At 40.0% G+C, this 20773-nt stretch overlaps 2 protein-coding genes across 2 annotated transcripts in view; both read right to left on the reverse strand.

Annotated features, from left to right (window-relative positions):
* Positions 1-507: 507 nt before the first annotated feature.
* On the reverse strand, positions 508-9727 carry LOC309549059 (fibrinogen alpha chain-like; the record flags this gene model as incomplete). The annotated part of the gene is made up of 3 exons (XM_082249026.1): positions 508-855; positions 3699-3844; positions 9568-9727. The coding sequence occupies 3 exons, from the start codon at positions 9725-9727 to the stop codon at positions 556-558; spliced, it is 606 nt and encodes a 201-aa protein (XP_082105152.1). The 3' UTR covers positions 508-555.
* A 2431-nt stretch (positions 9728-12158) lies between these two features.
* LOC309555312 (fibrinogen alpha chain-like) overlaps positions 12159-20773 on the reverse strand; it is a 14369-nt gene continuing 5754 nt past the window's right edge. Inside the window, exons 2-6 of the mRNA XM_082257266.1 lie at positions 19425-19544; positions 16746-16929; positions 14643-14788; positions 13500-14550; positions 12159-12985 (exon numbers count right to left, since the gene is read on the reverse strand). Coding sequence (XP_082113392.1) covers positions 12279-12985; positions 13500-14550; positions 14643-14788; positions 16746-16929; positions 19425-19544 — 2208 coding nt within the window. The 3' untranslated portion in view covers positions 12159-12278. The remainder of the gene's footprint in view (positions 12986-13499; positions 14551-14642; positions 14789-16745; positions 16930-19424; positions 19545-20773) is intronic.

Genomic DNA, 20773 nt, shown 5'->3' on the forward strand with positions numbered 1-20773 from the left:
CCGGATTTCACGGACAGGATCGGAATCGGATAGCAGCGGGTGTTAGCGGACATGTCTCCGCAGACATCCGCTGCCCCTTAGGGATGCATGGAGGATCTAATCAGGTCGGCCTAAAAAACTGACAGGCGGATCTGATCGGATCGTTCGTGTAAAGGACCCTTAGGGTCCTTTCACACGATGCACCATCTGACGAGGTCAGTTCTCTGCTCAGCGGGGGATCGAGCCGCCCATCCCCGATGAGCAGGTGGTTGACAGCTCCGTCTCCGGTCTGTGTGCAGAGACCGAGCTGTCAGATCCCCGCTGACCTCTATGGGGGAATCGGATCCCATCCGATCCGCTGGACGAATGGAAAATAGAGTTTCCATCCGTCCGGATTTCCCAGATAGGATCGGAAGCGGATAGCATCCGCTGCCCCATAGGGATGCATGGAGCATCCGATCAGGTCCACCTGAATAACTGACAGGCGGATCTGATCGGACCGTTTGTGTGAAAGGACCCTATGACTAGTATGGGAAAAGTACAGATTTACTTTAAAGTAAATAAATAGAGCAATTGCTACATTGCATTCTCATTCTCTTTAAAATCATCTTCTAATTTTAGCATATACTGGGGTATATGTTCAAAGAGGCTCAAACCCTTTCCTTGCATTAGAGGAAACAGTTCATTGAAGCTAGTAACAGTGACATTTGCTAAAGTTAGATTAACAAAACGCATGCCTTTATCTTCAGCTAGATGGAAGTTCTTCACTGTATTCAAAAGTTTGTTCCAGCTCTCATAGTTGTCCAGGTTTATTACGTTCAATTGAACATCTCTACATGATCCTTTGCAGGAACGCACCTTGATGTCAATGTCTACCTAAAATATAATGGCAAAGCACAAATGAATGTGATAATCGGTTTTTAACTGGTTTGCAGTAGGCATAATCATAGTAAGTGTGCGCTGTGTTGTCTTCTGAGCTAACCTCCATTGGTGTATGCAGGGTCTTGTATAGGCGCCAACCGGAAGTACTCTTCATGTAGAGGGTATATTAAGACCGCAAGTGACGGTGCATGCTGTGCTCCAGTCCCAGCTGAAGCCTGATAAGGAGAAACGCGTCGGGGGGGAGTAGCCACGCCGTCACGCCACACCACGTGTTCCGCACTGCAGGCGGTCACGTTTGGTACACTTGGAACCATTGTTTATGCCCAGTTCCTTCCATTTGCCATGTAAGTGTGTTTCTTTTTTAATAAAGTATTTTTAAAAGGATAATGCACTATTGGCACTTTATATCTTTTGTTATGTGGGAGCCACATTAGAGTACAGTATTGCCAGCCACATCGGTGAGTTGGATATGGTGGAGTGGAGAAACATTCAGCCCACGCATTGAAGCCGCCATTGGATACCTTCTATCTGGTGCATCCGTATAAACAACAGTGGTTTATGCCTACCCTCTACATACTTCTGGTAAGGAGTTTGCACTACCACCGAAGTGTCACCTCACTTGATTTCAGTTGTTCACATGTGGAAAGTGCCTATTCCCCAATAAGGCTAACTGTTTAGTGTTATCTGGTAAGAGGCTATTTCTTCTATTTCACCCTCACATATCGGTCTAAGATTAGCAAGATTGAAGATCCACTATTGATGGAAGCTTGATCTTTGGCTATTTGAGATTATCTGGATCAATTGGAGAACTTTATATATATATATAGATATAGATATAGATCTATATCTATATATATATATATATATATTCACGATTGTAATAAATGATATGTTTTTGCATAAAGAATTTTCACATATGGTTTTTCACACTGTATGATGATCACCATAATATTTGGGTCATCTCAGATGTCATATGTTTAATATTTATGATTGTGTTGAGCGAACTATACCCTTTTTCCCATTTATTTTCCCCATTTCAGTGCTGCCGCATAATTGTATGGTTAGCGCACCTTATTTTCTTTCACATTTCTCTAAAATTGCCAAACTTATTATACAATCCTGTAGTAAAAATCGAATAACATGTTATTATTTATAGTATTAGTGCTCTTTCACACGGGCGATCCGATCAGATCCGCCTGTCAGTTTTTTAGGCGGATCTGATCGGATCCTCCATGCAGCTCTATGGGGCAGCGGGTGTCAGCGGAGACACCTCCGCTGACACCCGCTGCCATCTGTATCCGATCCTGTCCGTGAAATCCGGACGGATGGAAACCCTATTTTTCCATCCGTTCAGTAATCGGATCGGATCGGATGAGAGCGGACAAGCGGTCCGATCTCATCCGATCCCCCATAGAGGGCAGCGGGGGCTGAGACACCTCCCTCTCCGCACTGCAAGCGGAGACGGAGCTGTCATCCGCCGGCTCAGCGGGGATCGCGGATCGATACCCGCTGAGCAACACGGATCCGCCTACGGAGGCGGACCGTGTGAAAGAGCCCTTAAGGTTTGAACATGCGCTGCAGACACCGATTTAGCAGTTGTGATATGTAACGTCTTTATAAACAAAAACAAGTTTCATAGATAAACAAAAATTTTTCTTTTTGACAAACAGAATTGCAACTTTAAAATATAATAAAAAAAAAGAACTGTAAACCCTATTTGTTGTAATGCCATTGCACAAATTACCTGAATATATTACAAACATTAAATAATAGGAAAGAAATAAGCGAAGCCTTTTTCATAATTTTTATACTTTTAGCAGCTTAGGAGCCCCCTAACTTATTCTTATGTGGTAGTGCAATGTCATTTTGACGTAAAATTTCGATTTAGTTTTATCGTAGTCTTTTAACTAAAATGCCATTTTAGTTTTAGTTGTATCTTGGTCATCTGAATTGTTTTAGTCGTATTTTAGTCCACCAAAATATTTTAGAAGATGAAATTAACACTGGTCTTATGTCACTGGTATTTTTAGTAAATGTTATTTTACCCAAAGCTGTTAGTGAAATGCTTGTTTCCATTATGAAGAAAATATTCTCCTTTACACATAAGGCTCCTTTCACACGGTCTGCCCTTGTCGGCGGACTCCATGCTGCTCAGCGGGGGATCGATACACTGATCCCCACTGAGGAGGCGGGTGACAGCTCCCTCTCCAACTGTGTGCGGAGAGGGAGGTGTCAGAGCCCCGCTGCTCTCTATGTGGGAATCGGATGAGAGCGGACCGCCTGTCCGCTCTCATCCGATCCCATCCGATCCGATCCCCTGGACGGATGGAAAATAGGGTTTCCATCCATCTGGATTTCACAGACAGGAGCGGATGCGGATGGTAGCGGGTGTCAGCGGATATGTCTCCGCTGACATCCGCTGCTCCATAGGAATGCATGGAGGATCCGATCAGATCCACCTAAAAAACTGACAGATCATTCACGTGAAAGGACCCTAAACCAGTGATGGTCTGACACTTAAAAGTTTTTTTTATAAATAAAAGGAATGTAAATAAAACTATCATTACATTTTGTATCCACTTACATTATTTTTTCTGCTTTTGATCCTTTAAAATTAGGATTAGTTTGTACAAAGTGCATAACCCTTCAGAAACCAATCAGAATACATTGTATATAAATCAGCCTAATCTGAAGTCTGATTGATTGCAATCGATAGGAATAGGAAGTTATACATTATCATTCTTGTCTTGTCGTGTTATTCTTGTGAATAATTACAGTATATTCAAGGACTTAATAATGTGAATAATAATGTATTTTTTAGAATTGAAAACACTTACTTCCAGCCTCTTCATCTCTGTAAGCTGATCCTGAAGCTCACTAAGTAATTGTTCGATTTTTATTGCTTGCTCCTTCACCTGTAGTTTCAGTGGCATCAGTCTCCTTTTGAACTTATTTCCATCATGAGCGAATGTTTTCAGTGTGTCTAAAATGAATAGGAACTACTAAAATACCGCTAATGCATTTATGATGTATAATATATAGAATTAATTAAATCTAGGAAGCAAAGGTACAATATGTAACAAAACATTTGTATTTACAGTATCAGTATGGTGTTACAGTCAGTTTTACTGGTCTGTAAAAAACCTCCAGACATCTGTACTTTACATACTGTATTGCTTATACAGTATTATGTTATATTCCACTAATATTTAACAGCAATGTATTGATCCTGAAATTAAACTGTATATAAGCCATTCTCTGATTGTGCTCCAATGATTGGTGGCCACAGTTAAAGGTGTTCCTAAATTACATTTTTTATGATACATCTTTAAATCTTCCAGCATCATCTTCCCTTATAGCTGAAAAGGAAGTTGGTGCTGGATGACTTCCCTCTGTCAGATGCTATGGTTGCAAGTCAGAACAGAGAGCAGGTAGCTATTGTATATCAATATAAATATAAATTAGTTGTTGCAACCATTTATTTTATGTTCTTTAAGACCCCGTCCACATAGGGGCGACCAGTGAAGTCGCGGTGCACAGCATGCACCGCGACCTCGGCGCGACATGCACGGACTTCATATCATTGAAGTCTATGCAGGTCGCCTCCAGGTCACCCCAAAGTAGTACAGGACCCTTTTTCTAAGTCGGAGTGACTTGTGTCGCTCCTATTAGAACAGGTCCTGTGCTAATCTATGGCAGGCGACCCACTGCGACTTGTCAGGCGACCAAGTCGCCTGACAAGTCACGCTAGTGTGAACCGGGTATTAAACTGATCCTTGCAGGGCAGTGAGGAGAATTCTCCATGTAATTCTCAGACAATTAATTTCTTCATCAGGAGATTCTGGAAATCCATGACATGTAGCAAAGTATACGATATATACAGTGCCCAAAAAATTATTCATATCCCTTGAAATGTTCCACATTTTGTCATGCTACAACCAAAACCGTAAATGTATTTTATTGGGATTTTATGTGATAGACCAACACAAAGTGGCACATAATAGGGAAGTGGAAGGAAAATGATAAATGGTTTTTAAATTTTTTTACAAATAAATATGTGAAAAGATTGGCGTGCATTTTAATTCAGCCCTCCCGAGTCAATACTTTGTAGAACCACATTTCACTGCAATTACAGCTGCAAGTCTTTTTGGGGATGTCTCTACCAGCTTTGCACATCTTGAGAGTGACATTTTTGCCCATTCTACTTTGCAATATAGCTCAAGCTCTGTCAGATTGGATGAAGAGCGTCTGTGAACAGCAATTTTCAAGTCTTGCCACAGATTCTCAATTGGATTTAGGTCTTTACTTTGACTGGGCCTTTCTATGGCATGAATATACTTTGATCTAAAGCATCCCATTGTAGTTCTGGCTGTATGTATAGGGTCGTGGTCCTGCTGGAAGGAGAACTCCTGCCCCAGTCTCAATTCTTCTTCAGACTCTAACAGGTTTTCTTTTAAGATTGCCCTGTGTTTAGCTCTAGCCATTTTCCCATCAACTCTGACCAGCTTTCCTGTCCCTGCTGAAGAAAAGCATCCCCACAACATGATGCTGCCACACCATGTTTCCCGGTGGGATGGTGTGTTTTTCAGGGTAATGTGCAGTGTTAGTTTCCCGCCACACTTAGCGTTTTACTTTTCGGCCAAAAATGTAAAATTTTGGTCTCATCTGACCAGAGCACCTTCTTCCACATGTTTGCTGTGTCCCCCACATGGTTCCTCCCAAACTGCAAATGGGACTTCTTATGGCTTTCTTTTAACAATGGTTTTCTTCTTGCCACTCTTCCATAAAGGCCAGATTTGTGGAGTGCAGGACTAATAGTCCTGGACTGTGAATGTCTGCATCTCCTCCAGAGTTACATGGGCCTCTTGGCTGCTTCTCTGATTAATGCTCTTCTTGCCTGGCCTGTCAGTTTAGGTAGATGGCCATGTCTTGGTAAGTTTGCCGTTGTGCCATACTCTTTCCATTTTTGGATGATAGATTGAACATTGCTCCGTGAGATGTTCAAAGCCTGGGATATTTTTTTATAACCTAACCCTACTTTAAACTTCCCCAAAACGTTATACCTGACCTGCCTGGTGTGTTCATTGGCCTTCATTATGTTGTGTGTTCTCTAATGTTCTCTAACAAACCTCTGAGGGCTTCATAGAACAGCTGTATTTATATTGAGATTAAATTACACACAGGTGGAATCTGTTTACTAATTAGGTGACTTCTAAAGGCAATTGGTTTCACTAGATTTTAGTTAGGGGTATCAGAGTAAAGGGGGCTAAATACAAATGCACGCCACACTTTTCAGATGTTTATTTGTTAAAACTTTTGAAAACAATTTATCATTTTCCTTCAACGTCACAATTATGTGCCACTTTGTGTTGGTCTATCACATAAAATCCCAATAAAATATATTTACGTTTTTGGTTGTAACATGACAAAATATGGAATATTTCAAAGGTGTATGAATACTTTTTCAATGCATTGTATATAGCTTATGTAGCAGGTTTTGACACCTTCAGCCCATTTAAGCTGAATGCCCAAGTTTGAGATTGGAGACAATAACCATTCAGGCATCTTTGGTTTGTTTTGTTTATTTGATAATGGGGATGGGAGAAGGGAATGAGTGGGATACTCCTCTGGCTCAACTAGGTACAAATGGGACACTTTGCAGAAAAAATGCCTATTAGCGCTGTCTTGACGCCAGCTGAATGCCGACCAATGCTTGCCGGCGCTTGAAAAATACTGACTTGCTGAACTTGTGCTTGAACTTGACTTTTGACACTCTGGTTAGCTCAAAAAGTCCTGGACTGTACTGAGACTTGACTCTTGACACTCTGATTAGCTAAAAAGTTCTGTAAACAGCTCCCTCCAGCCCTCCACTGACTGAGGTAGCTCTTTGTAACTGCTTGTGCTGCTGCAACTCTCAACACTGTACACTGCACACTGTACACGTATCTCTTCAGAGCCCAACTGCTGGCGCCCACTTTACACTTCAGGGTCCTCTCACTAGGCACTCCCTCTGAACTTCAGGGTCCTCTCACTAGGTACCCCCTCTACACTTTAGGGTCAACACTGGGACCCCCTTTACCACTAGCTGGCTCCTGAATCCCTTGGACCTTCACTGGAGTGGTCCCCTCTGCTAGACAGACCCCCCAGGAGCAGTTTACAGTACTCACGAACTTGGAATGCTTTCCTGAAACTGGACCCCCTCTGCTGCGCTGGTCCTCGGCACACCGGATCCTCTCTGCAGCTCAGCTCAACTCACTCTGTCCCCTCAGGCAAGCCGCCCAGGACACCCGATCCTGCTGACAGGAGGAAAGACAGCTGTCATGCGCTCCCCTCAAACTTATACCCACTCCCAGGATCCTGTGCGGCAGAATCTGCCTTTCTGGGGTAGTTACAGGCCTGAGTGTGTCATTGGCTGGGCTTCCTCCACTGCCCAATGAGAACCCTCTCATGGAGCACAGTGGGGAGACTCCCCAGTCTCAACAGCTACACCTGGGAGACATGACAGCCCAGCTGAAAATAATGGCCCTGCTGTTAGGTAGCCAAGGCCCACTATACTTTGCCTAGCACCTACCTTGTAGGTTGCTACACTTAACTACCAGCATATCAGCTTATTCCAGTCTGCAGCACCCCTCCAGCAGAAAAAGGGGCAATTCAACCCTCTGTAACCTGTGTACTGTAACCTATATTCCTGTCTACCATGCTACAAATCTTCAAATCTTCGACAGAAGCAAATAATTCTATCAATGTATTGATACTTATGTAGCGCACCCCACTTAGGAACCGCCACCCTGCACAGCCAGGCATACCACATTTCCCCAGGCACACTTGAGACAGGAAACAATCCAGCACTTTGTTTTTTGTATGTTATTGAGGGGATAAAACTTGGATGGGGAGTAGGGATATTATGGGATGCCCTCTTGACTTAAAATAAAGCTCTTAAGGGACAACTCTTCCTATATACAGCTGCTTACACTGCTTTCTCTTCCTCCAGCACTTTACATGCACAGCAGAAAAAACACAAACACAGCTGGAACACTTTTAATGAATCTGACAAAGCACTCAGCCAGATATCACCGTGGGGATAACCAGATAGGGTATATTTCCCAAGTAAATGGGTCTTAAGCTGTGAGGAGTGACAGCCAATCACAGAAGTGCAGGTGAGATGTGGGAACTCCTGAGGAGAAAGCCGTGAGGTGAGTGACAGACCTCCACAGCCAATCACAGCTGCACTTCTGTGATTGGCTGTCACTCCTCACAGCTTAAGACCCATTTACTTGGTAAATATACCAGCGGCTGGCTATCTGGTTATCCCCACGGTGAGAGGGGCTTCTTATCCCAAAGTTCATCATCTTGTACCATAAGAGATCCCGGATGCATCCAGAGGCGGAAGATAACGGAGTGATTTCCACAGAGGGGAGAGAGGTGTTGTATCCCATATCCATGGTCCCTTTTGCATTATAAGAGGTCCGGGATATACATAAGGAGGTTCTAACACGCTTTCTGTGAGTGTGCATAGAGGTGAGCGGCCATTGCGCACATTCATTTTAACCCTTTGCAGTGACACATCTTCTGGCAACACTGTTAAATATCACCTTCTTCACCATTCTGTGGACTTATTTTTGCTGATTTACTTTTTGAGCACTTTTATTATTTATTGGACATCACCGGACTTTGTGCACCTACTATTATCATCACCTTTTTGGAGCACATATATCACCATCTGAATATTGTTTAATATTTTGTGCACAATTTATACTTTATTGTGATCACAGTATTTTAGGTGTTCCTTTATCTCATAATTTTTGATGTTTTTTGCTGGATTTTATTTGCACCTTTTATGAATTAGCGCCTATTTTTTTGAATATTTGCACATCAGTGTGAAAGCAGCCTTATAGGGGGCTCAGGACAGTAAGGGCTTGTTTAGATTTGCGGTTTTGTGGGAGGTAAATCCCCAGAGTTCATTGTGGCCCACGACTGGTTACCAAATCACTTACCTGACCTTCGCTCTTCAAAAGGTTTTATACCCCTGCCATGAATTAATGGTAATAGTTGTTATTATTTACTGCACTTGGCACATTGATCCTAGTCCTATTGACTAAGCCACTGTATTCTTTAATTTATTCTGCATACACATATTGCTTTTTTCCTGACATACTCATCGCCATTTTATATAAGTATGTGAATGAAAAAGAGAGTATCATGGATGAATATGTCTATGTTTAAAGGTTAATAGCAGAATTATTTGCCAGTAACTTTAAGAGATTTTGTAGATGAGATATTTTACCTCTTCTCCTTTGCCAAATGGCATTAATTAAACACGGCTTGTTATTTTTAAGTGCGCTCAGCTGTTTTACTCTGGCACCCTATGGCCATAGATTTCTGTGGGCACGCTGTTCCTTGTACTATGTATAAAATATATGTAATCTTCATAGGTTCAATTCACTAACACACCAAAATAAGGATACTTTCATTTGTCCAGTGAGATTTGAAAATGAATCTCCCATGTCTAAAATAAAGATCCATGTTTTAAACCTTTGTGACCTGAACCTCATGCATGGAAATATTAGACCCTTCTTCTTTCATCCTTGTTGTCTTAAAGTGTATGCAAACCCTAACAATGTAAGTCTCTTATTTGCTTAATTTTTACTTCTTAAACATAGATTTGAAAGGGATTTGTTCTATCTGTTCAATAAGTGCAAGAAATACCAGTTGATTCTGCCAGAAATTTAGAGCTGTCCTCTAAATGTATCAGCTCTCCCAGTTCTTCTCTTGGACTACAAAACACCTCTTCAAATGCTGTTGAGATGAAGAGGAGGGGAGGTGTTTTGCAGTTCATCAAAAGACAACTGGGCCTGGCTGACACCATTCCTTGCTTTTCCAGGCCAGTACAAGCACTATGTTGTCAGCTCACAACAGAAATTAGGGGTTGACTGCATCTCTGCCAGGATCAGTACACAGCTAAATGTGCATCTATTGCAGTGGTATATAGTATATGTTTTATTTTCTTTTTCCTAAAATACACTTAGAATTAAAAATAATTGCAGCAACAATGCTAAGAGGCACTCTGCAACTCCATTAAATTTTGCGGACCTAGGACTTGGCCTTTATGGGCTTTCCTCAAGTCCAGACCTGCATATACTGTATTTTCTGGCGTATAAGACTACTTTTGAACCTCAAAAAAATCCCCCAAAAATGGGAGGTCGTCTTATACGCCGAGTATAATATCTCCAAGGTAACCTAGGTATAAGTATTACCGGTAGATGATGTAATAGGGGGGTCGTCTTATACGCCCAGTCGTCTTATACGCCAGAAAATACAGTACTTGTGTTTTTTTGAAGTTCATATATAACTATGGGAGGTTTTTATTGTGTGGACTAAAACATAGTTTATACAGTTTCTAATTTCTCTTAAGGCCCCTTTCACACATGCTGTCCGTTTGTCCGTTTTTCATCCATCCGTTGACAGATGAAAAACTGACATCAATGTATCTATATGTAAAAACAAATGACAACGGATGATCATTCGTTAACATCCGTTTTCATCCGCTTCCGTCAATGTACGTTTTTTTGAACGGATGAATGCCCTATTTTTAATCCGTAAAAAAAAACACGGATCGGACGAAAAACGGATGACAACGGATGAAAAACGGATGACAATGGATGACAACGGATGAAAAACAGATAACAACTGAGGAAAAACGGATGACAACTGAAGAAAAACGGAGGAAAAACGGATGAAAAATTTCTAAAAAACGGATGGCAAACTGATACATTTTGACGTCACTGAACTGAAGAACTGAACGGACCGTATGTGTAAAAGGGGCCTAATACTGACTCAGTCTACAAAACTACCGCCTGCAATTGCATATCTCATCAGGCTATTACTTAATTTTTACAATCTCTATTAGATTTACCAATAACTATGCAGTATGAGGGCCTAACTGATTGAATATAAACTGATCGGATTGTTTAGGTAGGTCCTGGCACTACATAGTTGTTTGTAAATCCATATAAGGTTTTACAAAGATTGTACAACTATGTTGTAACATTTGCGACCATTTTAATGGTGTCTGTTTATAAGGGGTTAGCTATTTAGAAGCAGTTTAATCTCTGTGAAGTCAGATTAATGGTGTACTTGCCTTGATCCTTAAGTATGTTTCTCTGCACAACTTCATGGAGATGTTTTATTTCAGAAAAGATTATAATGTGTTGGGGGTTACTTGTCATCCAGGATTGTTTTGCAGTTTCCGTTCGAATGACAAACTCTTTTTCAAATTTGGTAATCAGGCCTTGTACCCTACACCCATTTGGGCAGTTGGTAACCTGCTAATAAGAGGAGTTTTGATCACTTTTCTGGCTTTTTCAGAATGTGCTTATTAATACATGTAGAGATAGGTATGTACTGATCCAGCTGCCTGCTGTGCTTTTACTATTCGGTTATTACTTGTGTATTGGTGGTTTGGAAAGAATAAAAAAGATATCTAGGGTACCCTACATATGTAGGGTTATTCTGTATATTATAATTATTACAAAGCAACTAATCAACACTGATAATGCAGTGATTTATCTACAGTGAAGTTATACCTTACAAGTTAACTAGGTTATGCACTTTGGCTGTAAGTAAGACTAAGGGATGTGGCATGTACTTGAAAATTAGTTTAAAGGAAAATACTGGCACCATTTATACCAGTCAGAAAATGGGTTAGAAAAAAATTATATTATCACTAGAAAAATAATATAGTCATTTGACTAGTTGGTTGCTATAGACAACATCACATTTTTTTATCTGGTGCTTTTCATTTGCAAATCCCAACTGCACTTTGTTTATCAATGTATCTGAAAAAAGTGTGATTCTCATCACCCATATGATCCAATAGGATTAATTGAAGGCCGATAGGATAGGGTGGACTATGAGAAACAAGTTTCCTTCAGACAGCGATAAATAAGATCATTTGTGATTATGTTATATCATGAATGATCTAGTGCTGACCTTTTATGACAGAGTGGGGTAGATTTACTAAAACTGGTGCACTCAGAATTTGGTGCAGCTGTGCATGGTAGGCGCCAATAAGCTTCTAACTTCAGTTTGTTCAATTAAGCTTAGGCAGTAAAACCTGGAAGCGGATTGGTTTCTATGCAGAATTGTACCAGATCACGCACTCTTCAGTTTTAGTAAATAACCCCCAGTGTATTGGGTTTATAGTGCTGTACAATTGACTATTTAAATGTGTCAAGCATACGTATATGAAAAAGAACCAGTGTTACATAGTGTAATAACAAAAACACAACAACGGTAAGTCAATGTAAGTCATTTAGTTTTCTTCTCAGTTACAGTGTCTATACATTAAGCCAAGTATATTAAAAAAAACACATAATACAGTAATATTTTGGGGAGTGCAGTACTATGCAAAAATATTATTATGCAGTTTCCATGGGCCGTATTTTCATTTTAACAGTTTTTAGAGAATAATCATCTGGCTTGAAAGACAACCAAACAACTCCATTCTCAATCTCATAAGGGACATTATTCCTAGGATCATATTGACCTCCAGTATAGTACACCCCATTCAGATTGGCAGCTTGGCAGTTATTGTACCACCACCCACCTCCATACATTTCTGCACAATTCTCCTCCCATTTGTCATTGTCCCTATCGTATGTGCTAAACTTCTTTTTATCATGAGAGGTGTTTTCACTGTCATCATTAGAGCCTTCTGTTAGAGCATCTCCTGCCGAACCTTCATAATTTCTAACATGAAGAGCAAAACCCTCTGATTCTGACCCTAAGCGAAAGATATATTCCGCATAAGCCTGCTTCCCAGACCAGTCCTCTAGCTCAACCCTGAGAATTGTCTCGTTCTGGCTCAGCATGTGTATGTATTTATTTCCCAGCCAAAGTTCTCCTTTCCCGTTTGCATCCACAGATCCAAATCCATGCTTGTAGTCTTGCCATGTCCTGTTAAAATTCACAGATCCATCTTCTCTCTGTTGAATCAAGAGCCATCCTCCTAGCTGGGTGTCTTGGTCACAATACACTGACAGCTCTGTTTGAGATCCCTCTGGCTTGATTTTGAAAATGCCACTTTTGCCGCCAGAACTGTGTTTCTGGAGGATATCGGCACAGTCTAAAAAGAAATGCAGTTTTATCTTGTTTGCTAGGATTCATATTTTGATTATTATTGCACATTGCTAAGTTTGCCAGGATGATGGAAAATGTAAGAAATGATGTCCTAAACTTATTTTCTGTTTGAAAATATTTATCTGAAAGCATTGCAAGCCACTTGTGTACTAACTACATTTATTGATAAGTCAATGTAACGGGTATGTATCAATGTAATTGGCAAAGACAAAATGTAATATGTGTTAAAAAGCTACTATATTATTTTTGTTATGTTTTCAGTTACAATGTGTAATAATACTGGGCAAGATAGTATAACTTTTAAGTGATATTTAATAAACTATGCTCTTTGCCTTATATAACCTAGAGTTTGGGGCCCGATTCACAGATAATTTGGGTCTATTTTTTTTTGTCCCCTACAACTATCCTGGTGGCATTGTTTTGCAGTTTTTAAAGCTGAATTATGTGTTTTTGGCCTAATTAGGGTAGACCACAGAACTGTAGCTTTTTCTTTTATTTACCACTTCCAGTGTTATATGATGTTTGTCTCACTCCTCCTGGTCTCACACTGCGGGCCCTAAAATCAGGCGTGTCTTCTTCACTGTTGTCAACTTGTATTGGACCCAGATCTTCAAATACTGGCCCACTCTTGTATTTGGTACCCCACTCGGTTCCATCCTTTGTGGTTCCACTGCTGCTGCTTACTACAGTCTTGGAATATGCTGTGGATCCAGAAGAGCTTTGTGTTTTAATGGGCTGGAAACTAGGTGGACCAAGGTCTGTATGGCTAAAATCATCAAATTCATCTTCTCCAAGGGCGAATGAAGTCTGAGTTTTTGATGATGAACTCTGAGTTTTAGAGGTTGAACTGCCAGAAGAAACGCTGCTACCACTGACCTGTTTACCACTAAGAAAGTCATCCCAGCTTGGGATGTGGACACCTCCTGCACTGCTACTTCCAGTTACTTTCAGAGTGTACGTGCCATCAGCGTCAAACTCACCCTTTCCTTCTCTCTTTAGCTCTTCTAATTTCTGACACTCATCTCCACTGTATGTTTCAAAAACTTCTTCCCTAGGTCCATCTCGCCCATGAACTATTTTCTTAGTAATGGTTTTTGTGCATGTTATGACTCGTCCAGTTGTTTCAGATGTCTTATCTCCTTCAGATACTTTCACTGGTTGTGTACTTTTATCCCCGGAAATAACAAATGTTTGGGTGGGTTGCCCTTTTGTGCCACCAAAGCCCTGAGAGACACTTGAAGTGGACACTGATTGTCCACTTACCTCTTTACTTTTCCCTTCTAGTACAAATGCATATTGTTCAATCTCAGAGAATATGGGATATTCATTTTTCTGCTGGGCAAGTGTCTTGTAACGTGGATCAACCAAAGGACCATCTTTAATTGGTCTCATCTTCAGCATAGGTATAGCATTAACGTTTGGTCTCAGATCAGTAGATTCGGCTTGCAAGAGCTGTTTCTGGATATTTTCATAGCTGTCATAATCCACATTATAGTCAACGCCCTTTGCACAGGATCCTTTGCAAGAACGAAGTTTAATGTCAATATCAACCTGGAAAAGAGCAATCGATTAGAGAGTGCCGTGTGTTTTAAATAATGCACAATAAATAAACCTGCTTGTTCAGTACACAGCTGCTCCCTTACCTCAAGGCGCTTCATTTCCACCACCTGGTCTCTGATGTTCTTTTGCAGCAATTTGATTCTGTCAATCTGAGTGGTAACTTTAGTTTTCAAGAACTCAATTTTTCTCCTGAGGTTTTCAGTTACCTGGTTATATGCGCCATCAGTCTCTAAAGATGTGAAACAAAAAATGTATTGTTATTGTTACAGTAATTTGACAGCATCCTTAACTGAATATGCAAAAAGGCCTTTTTTTTAATTAGGTCTTTGGTGATGGCCATAGTAAAATTGCTGTTGGTATTACATAAAATGTCAAACTAAAAAAACCCACAACAAACTCTAATGTTTCAGACGGTATAAACATAGCAAAAATATATATGAAGATGATGCTTCAAGTAGTGTACTAGGAAAGAAACTTGAATCAGTTTGAGACTCTGGCCCACCCAGGCTCTTGGTCCTGGTGGCAGTTGCTACCTCAATCATGCTTTTAGCTATGCCCCTTCCTATGGTAAAATAACAAGTTTTTACTCTCACTCTGTTCCAGCGAATGGAAGCTGAATATGCTCAGCCTATCTTTTCTCACATAGTGCACAACCTGTGAGTAAAAGGATGCCAGCTTACAATAGAGCTTTCCATTAAGTGGAAGCTGTTTTATTTTTGTAACAGATCCCATTTTAAAAAAATCAGTTAATAACTGGTTATCTTTGTTTTCTGTCTGCTCAAATGAATACTTTTATATTTAGAGTAGTTTCATAACAGGCATGCTATATATCAACTAGAATAATACATCACTGTTATTTGTGTATAAATTCGGGGATAAAAAAAATGTTAAAATAAATTAAAAAAAAAGTAAAAATTAAACTAAAAAAAAATTGGTATTGTGGATAACTGAAAGTAAAGATAGAATGGATAGATAGCTAGATAGCTAGATAGATAGATAGATAGATAGATAGATAGATAGATAGATAGATAGATAGATAGATAGATAGATAGATAGATAGATAGATAGATAGATAGATAGATAGATAGATAGATAGATAGATAGATAGATAGATAGATAGATAGATAGATAGATAGATAGATAGATAGATAGATAGATAGATAGATAGATAGATAGATAGATAGATAATTCTTAGTGGTATTGTTATTATTATACAGGATTTATATAGCCCCAACAGTTTACGCAGTGCTTTACAATATAAAAGAGAGACAGTACAGTTACAATACAATAAAATACACTAGGGTTATAAGGGCCCTGCTCATTACAATTTAGGAGGGTGGGGCAAGTGGTACAAAAGATTATAACTGTGGGGAATGAGCTGATGGAAGTGACAAAAGTAGTTGGAGGCATGGTAGGCTTCCCTGAAGAGATGAGTTTTCAGGGATCGTCCAAAGTCAACCAGAGTAGGAGATAACCAGGCAGATTGAAGTACAGAGTTCCAGAGGATGGAAGAGGCTCTGGACAAGTCCTATAGATGAGCAGGGGAGAAGGAGACAAGGGAGCTTGAGAGCAGGAGGTCTTGGGAGGAGCGGAGAGGATGGTTTGGGTGATATTTGGAGAAAAGATTGGTGATGTAGCTCGGGGCAGAGTTGCGAATTGCTTTGTATGTTTTAGTTAGTATTTTGAATTGAATTTGTTGGGCAATTGGAAGCCAGTGTAGGGATTGGCAGGAAGGGGTAGCAGACACTAAGCGTTGGCAAGGTAGATGAGTCTGTCAGCAGCGCAGCATTCATGATAGACTGAAGAGGGGATAGTCTAGGGAGAGGTAGGCCTATGAGGAGAGCGTTAGAATAGTAAAGGCGAGAGATAACGAGGAAGTGAATGAGTAGCTTTATGGTTTCATTAGTTAAAATGGGGCGAATTTTAGAGATGTTATGGAGGTGAAGAGAGATACTTTACTAGACTTTCCCTAATCACTGCTAATGGCAACTGCACCTTAGATAATAAAAATAATGTACTGCAATCGGTGTTCCCACTAATGGTTCAACAAAGCCTTTAATAAAACCTACTCATAAAAAAAGAATATATTTTGTAAAAAACTACATTGACAAAACATGATCTGGAACAGTATACCACAATGCATGCAATAAGCCAAATGCTGCTAAAATTGTGGGATTAATACGTACGTTGTGCTGAAACCAGATTTCCTTTGACCATCTCATATGTTTCCTTGGTTTTGACATCAATGCTTTTATAGCTGCTTTCTCCATCCTTTAGTTTCTGTTTAATGGCTTCAATTCTCTTGCCAAACTCTTTGTCAGTTTGAGTAGTTAGGCCTTCAATCCTGCATCCAGAAGGACATTTGGGGCCCTACAGGTAATGTATGATATATTAATGTTATAGAATATCCAGTATTACAGTTAGACTACCTGTTTGATGTCTAATAGACAGTTTATTTTTTTCCTACCAGCCAGTAGGTTGATCATAAAAAAAAAAAAAAAAAAACAAATTCCCCCATCCACACATGCAGAGATCCTCAAACTACGGCCCTCCAGCTGTTGCGGAACTACACATCCCATGAGGCGTGCAAAACTCTGACATTCACAGACATGACTAGGCATGATGGGAATTGTAGTTCCTGAACAACTGGAGGGCCATAGTTTGAGGACCCCTGGTAGAGGAATCCTTCCTGCTGTGAAATTGTATTCTGACAGCAGAACCCCTCTGCTGTGAGAACACAATGATCAGTGGATGCAGTTGATTGGCTGCATGCCACTAGTTGACAAAAGTCTTTCAACAGTCCCGAATGACAAAAATTGATCGTTATATCAACTTCTGTCAAACAGGACTGGTCAATGGATGGTCAGATGGATCAAAATTCAGCCAGTCACTGCTGTACTGGCTGAATTTTGATCCATCAAATGGGCAGTTTATGGCTAGCAAAACTGACATTGTAATACAGGATGGATGTCAGCATACTGCAGACATTCACATGTAAATTCTCAAGCCTGAAACAAAGAAAGGAAGTTCGTTACAACTCATAGCTCACTGTATTTGTACTATTATAATATACTGTTTGTATCTTAATACTTCCTCTTTTCACTAATAAAATTAACACAAATCCTAAAGTTAAAGTTTTGATGTGCCTCTCTCCTTTGGCTGACAATATTTCCCGGTGGTGAGCACATAGAGGAATACCTACCTGGGGCGTTATATATTTCTATTAAGGTAATCTTTGATATGATACATAGGATACCACTGATCAAATAACTTTAGTTAATCCCATGGATGATCCAGAGTCCCTCATACTGCCATCTCATATTCTCTTATTAGGTCTACATACAATATCATTGATGTGGAGGTGGATAAACGTATAATACTATCGGATTATTTGAATGAGAAGTATACCTCATGAATCTGAATATATAGATATTCTGATTACACGAAAGCAAGAATTTTACCTACATCTCCAAATATATGAGATACCATTTGAATTATCCACTGTGGCTCGCTTCCGATGCCTGCACAGACAACAATTGCCTGCCTTTTCTCTCTTTTAATGGGGTTAGTAATACTCTGGTTCATTTATATTGTTTCTTATGTTGTTCCAAATCATATTATGGTCTGATATGCAATAGTATAGTATTATGCATTCAATGTACTTATTGCTGTATTCTTGTATATTTCTATAGAATACTGTCTGGTTTTGGTCTCTTTAGCCCTGAAGAAGCACGACAATGCGAAACGCGATGGCTGTGCAGGGACCATTCCTTACCATTTCCATTTGATACCTACTGTATGGATTAGATACCGATGCTCCCTTTGGAGGAGTAATCGTATTGATGTATAATATGTCTGTTATGTCTTTTCAATTGATGTATGTCTTTTTTATGGCATGAATATGCACATGCTTTTTACTTTTGATTTAATAAATATGGATTTTATGAAATAAGTGTGTTGTACATTATGATCATCCCATTTAAGGCCTTCAAAATCCCATCTTTTTTCTTTTCTTTGTTCCTTGTTGTGCAATATTAGGGGTGTTGCCTACTATCACAGTAAATTTTTGGTATTAAAAAATAGCACCTAATAGAAAAAAAGATGCGCTAAAATATTTTCTTGGTTACAGCTAATAAGTTATTGGTCTCCTTAACGCGATTTGCCTCTTATTCTTCACTAGATTCTTGGAAGGCTTTTGGCCCTGTCTTATAACATTTAATCATGTCCCCACCATGGGCATTGCTATTTCATTTGTTCTAGGGCTGACTCAGGTTACACTGACAGGTTCTCTTTATAAAACAAACTGCCCACCCACGAACTGATACTCAGGACCCTTGTACCCTTGGAGTGCTCAGAGAACACCCTGTGGCTCTGGATATGTGGAGCAAGTAAACTCCAAACCTTTTTCCCAGGAAGCAATACTTGTGTCTATACAGTACTTGTACATGGACACTATCAGGAAATCATTAACCCTGTGTAAGCTCTGACACAGAGTATACACATAGATTGAACACCTAGCCTCAACAGAGCCATGAGAAGAGGGGATTGATTTTTTTTATTCTTTTTTTTATAAGAAACCTGAATGTGCATTTGCTATACATAACTTGCCAGTTATCTACTTATGTTTACATATACTTTATCAAAATGAAAAAAATTATGTTAAATTGAAAATCACTAAGCATAGACACCGAAGCAATTGTCCAAGTAGTAGTAAAATATAAAGTACACTGACGTGTCACCATGTATAGAGAGCTAATCATTAAGGTTAGGGAGTATATTCTGAAGTAAGGTGCATTATATGGTGTATATAAGAATATAGTAACTGCTGGTGCAAGGGCTTTGCCAATAAAATATTGCTTACTTACCCAATCATCATCTGAACACACTGGCCAGTTTTTCTCTTGCTTGCAGCCAGCAGAAGCTTTCTGTTCCAGAATTCTGGGGCCACGACCAGTAGCACCAGCATCTTCAAAATCATCCGCTGACTATTTATTGAACAAATATAAAGGTCATTAAACATATTTGAAGTAGCCTTAAAACCCTTCATACCCATGGCCGTCTTATTAGCTGTAGTTATATTTATAGAGTACTTGCTGATTTATCAAAAGCCATTTGGGGGTTGATTTACCAAAACTGAAGAGTGCAAAATCTGGTGCAGCTGTGCATGGCAGCCAATCAGCTTTTACATTCAACTTGTTTAACTAGGCAATGAAAAAATAATTGGAAGCTGATTTGTTTCTATGCAGAGCTGCACCAGATTTTCCACTACAGTTTTGGTAAACAATCGTCTTTGAGTCACTGACCCAAAAGAAATGTGACTTCCCTCTGACTTTATTAGCTGAATGCTTTTTGGAAGGTCAGTGAAAGCCAGGCAATTAACAGAGGAAGGCCAGCCTACATTTTTTCTTTCTTAACACAAGTTTCCTTCAAAGGCAGCTCAGATCCTCTTCTTCTTGGGTCCCTTTTCAGCACTTCTGTCCCTTCCCTCCTGTTCAGTGCCCCCACAGCAAGCAGCTTGGTATGGGGGCAGCCAAGCCGCAGCTCCGTGTGTCCATTCAGACACAGAGCCACGGCCCAGCCCGGCCCGGCCCTGCCACCTCTTTCTCCTCATTGGCTCACTGACTTTGGTTGACAGCAGCAGAAGCCAATGGCCCTTCACTGCTGTCTAAGCTAATGAGGTGGGAGAGTCTCGGGCAGCCAAGTCTCTGTTGCAACAGCGCTGGATCAAAATCGGGCTCAGGTATGTATTAGGGGTGCTGAGGGGGGGGGGGCTGCTGCACACAGAAGGCTTTTTATCTTAATGCATAGAATGCATTAAGATTAAAAAAAAACCCTCTGCCTTTACAACCACTTTAAAGTATAACGTTGAAGGCAAAACCTTTTTGGATAGAGTGGTGAGAGGTTAGAACTCCTGTCAAGTTTTTATTGCTGTCTGTGTCCCTATTAGGAAGATTAACTCTCTCTAACTATCCTGATTATCAATGAAACTGGGAATGAAAGTGAAGGTAAATCCCAAAATGTGTTCCACCAAAACAGGAATAGAGGGGAAATCTTCCAAAGGGGGACACATGTTTCCATGGCAACTAAGAGGAGATTTTACTTATATTTAAAGATATCCTTTTACTTCCTGTTGAGTATACAGGACAAGACGTGAAGGGAAATATCTCCAATGAGAAACAGATGGTAAAAAAAAAGTTGACATTAGTTTTAACTC

The sequence above is a fragment of the Pelophylax lessonae genome (assembly GCF_965119305.1).
Source record: "Pelophylax lessonae genome assembly, chromosome: 1".
NCBI classification, from domain to species: domain Eukaryota; kingdom Metazoa; phylum Chordata; class Amphibia; order Anura; family Ranidae; genus Pelophylax; species Pelophylax lessonae.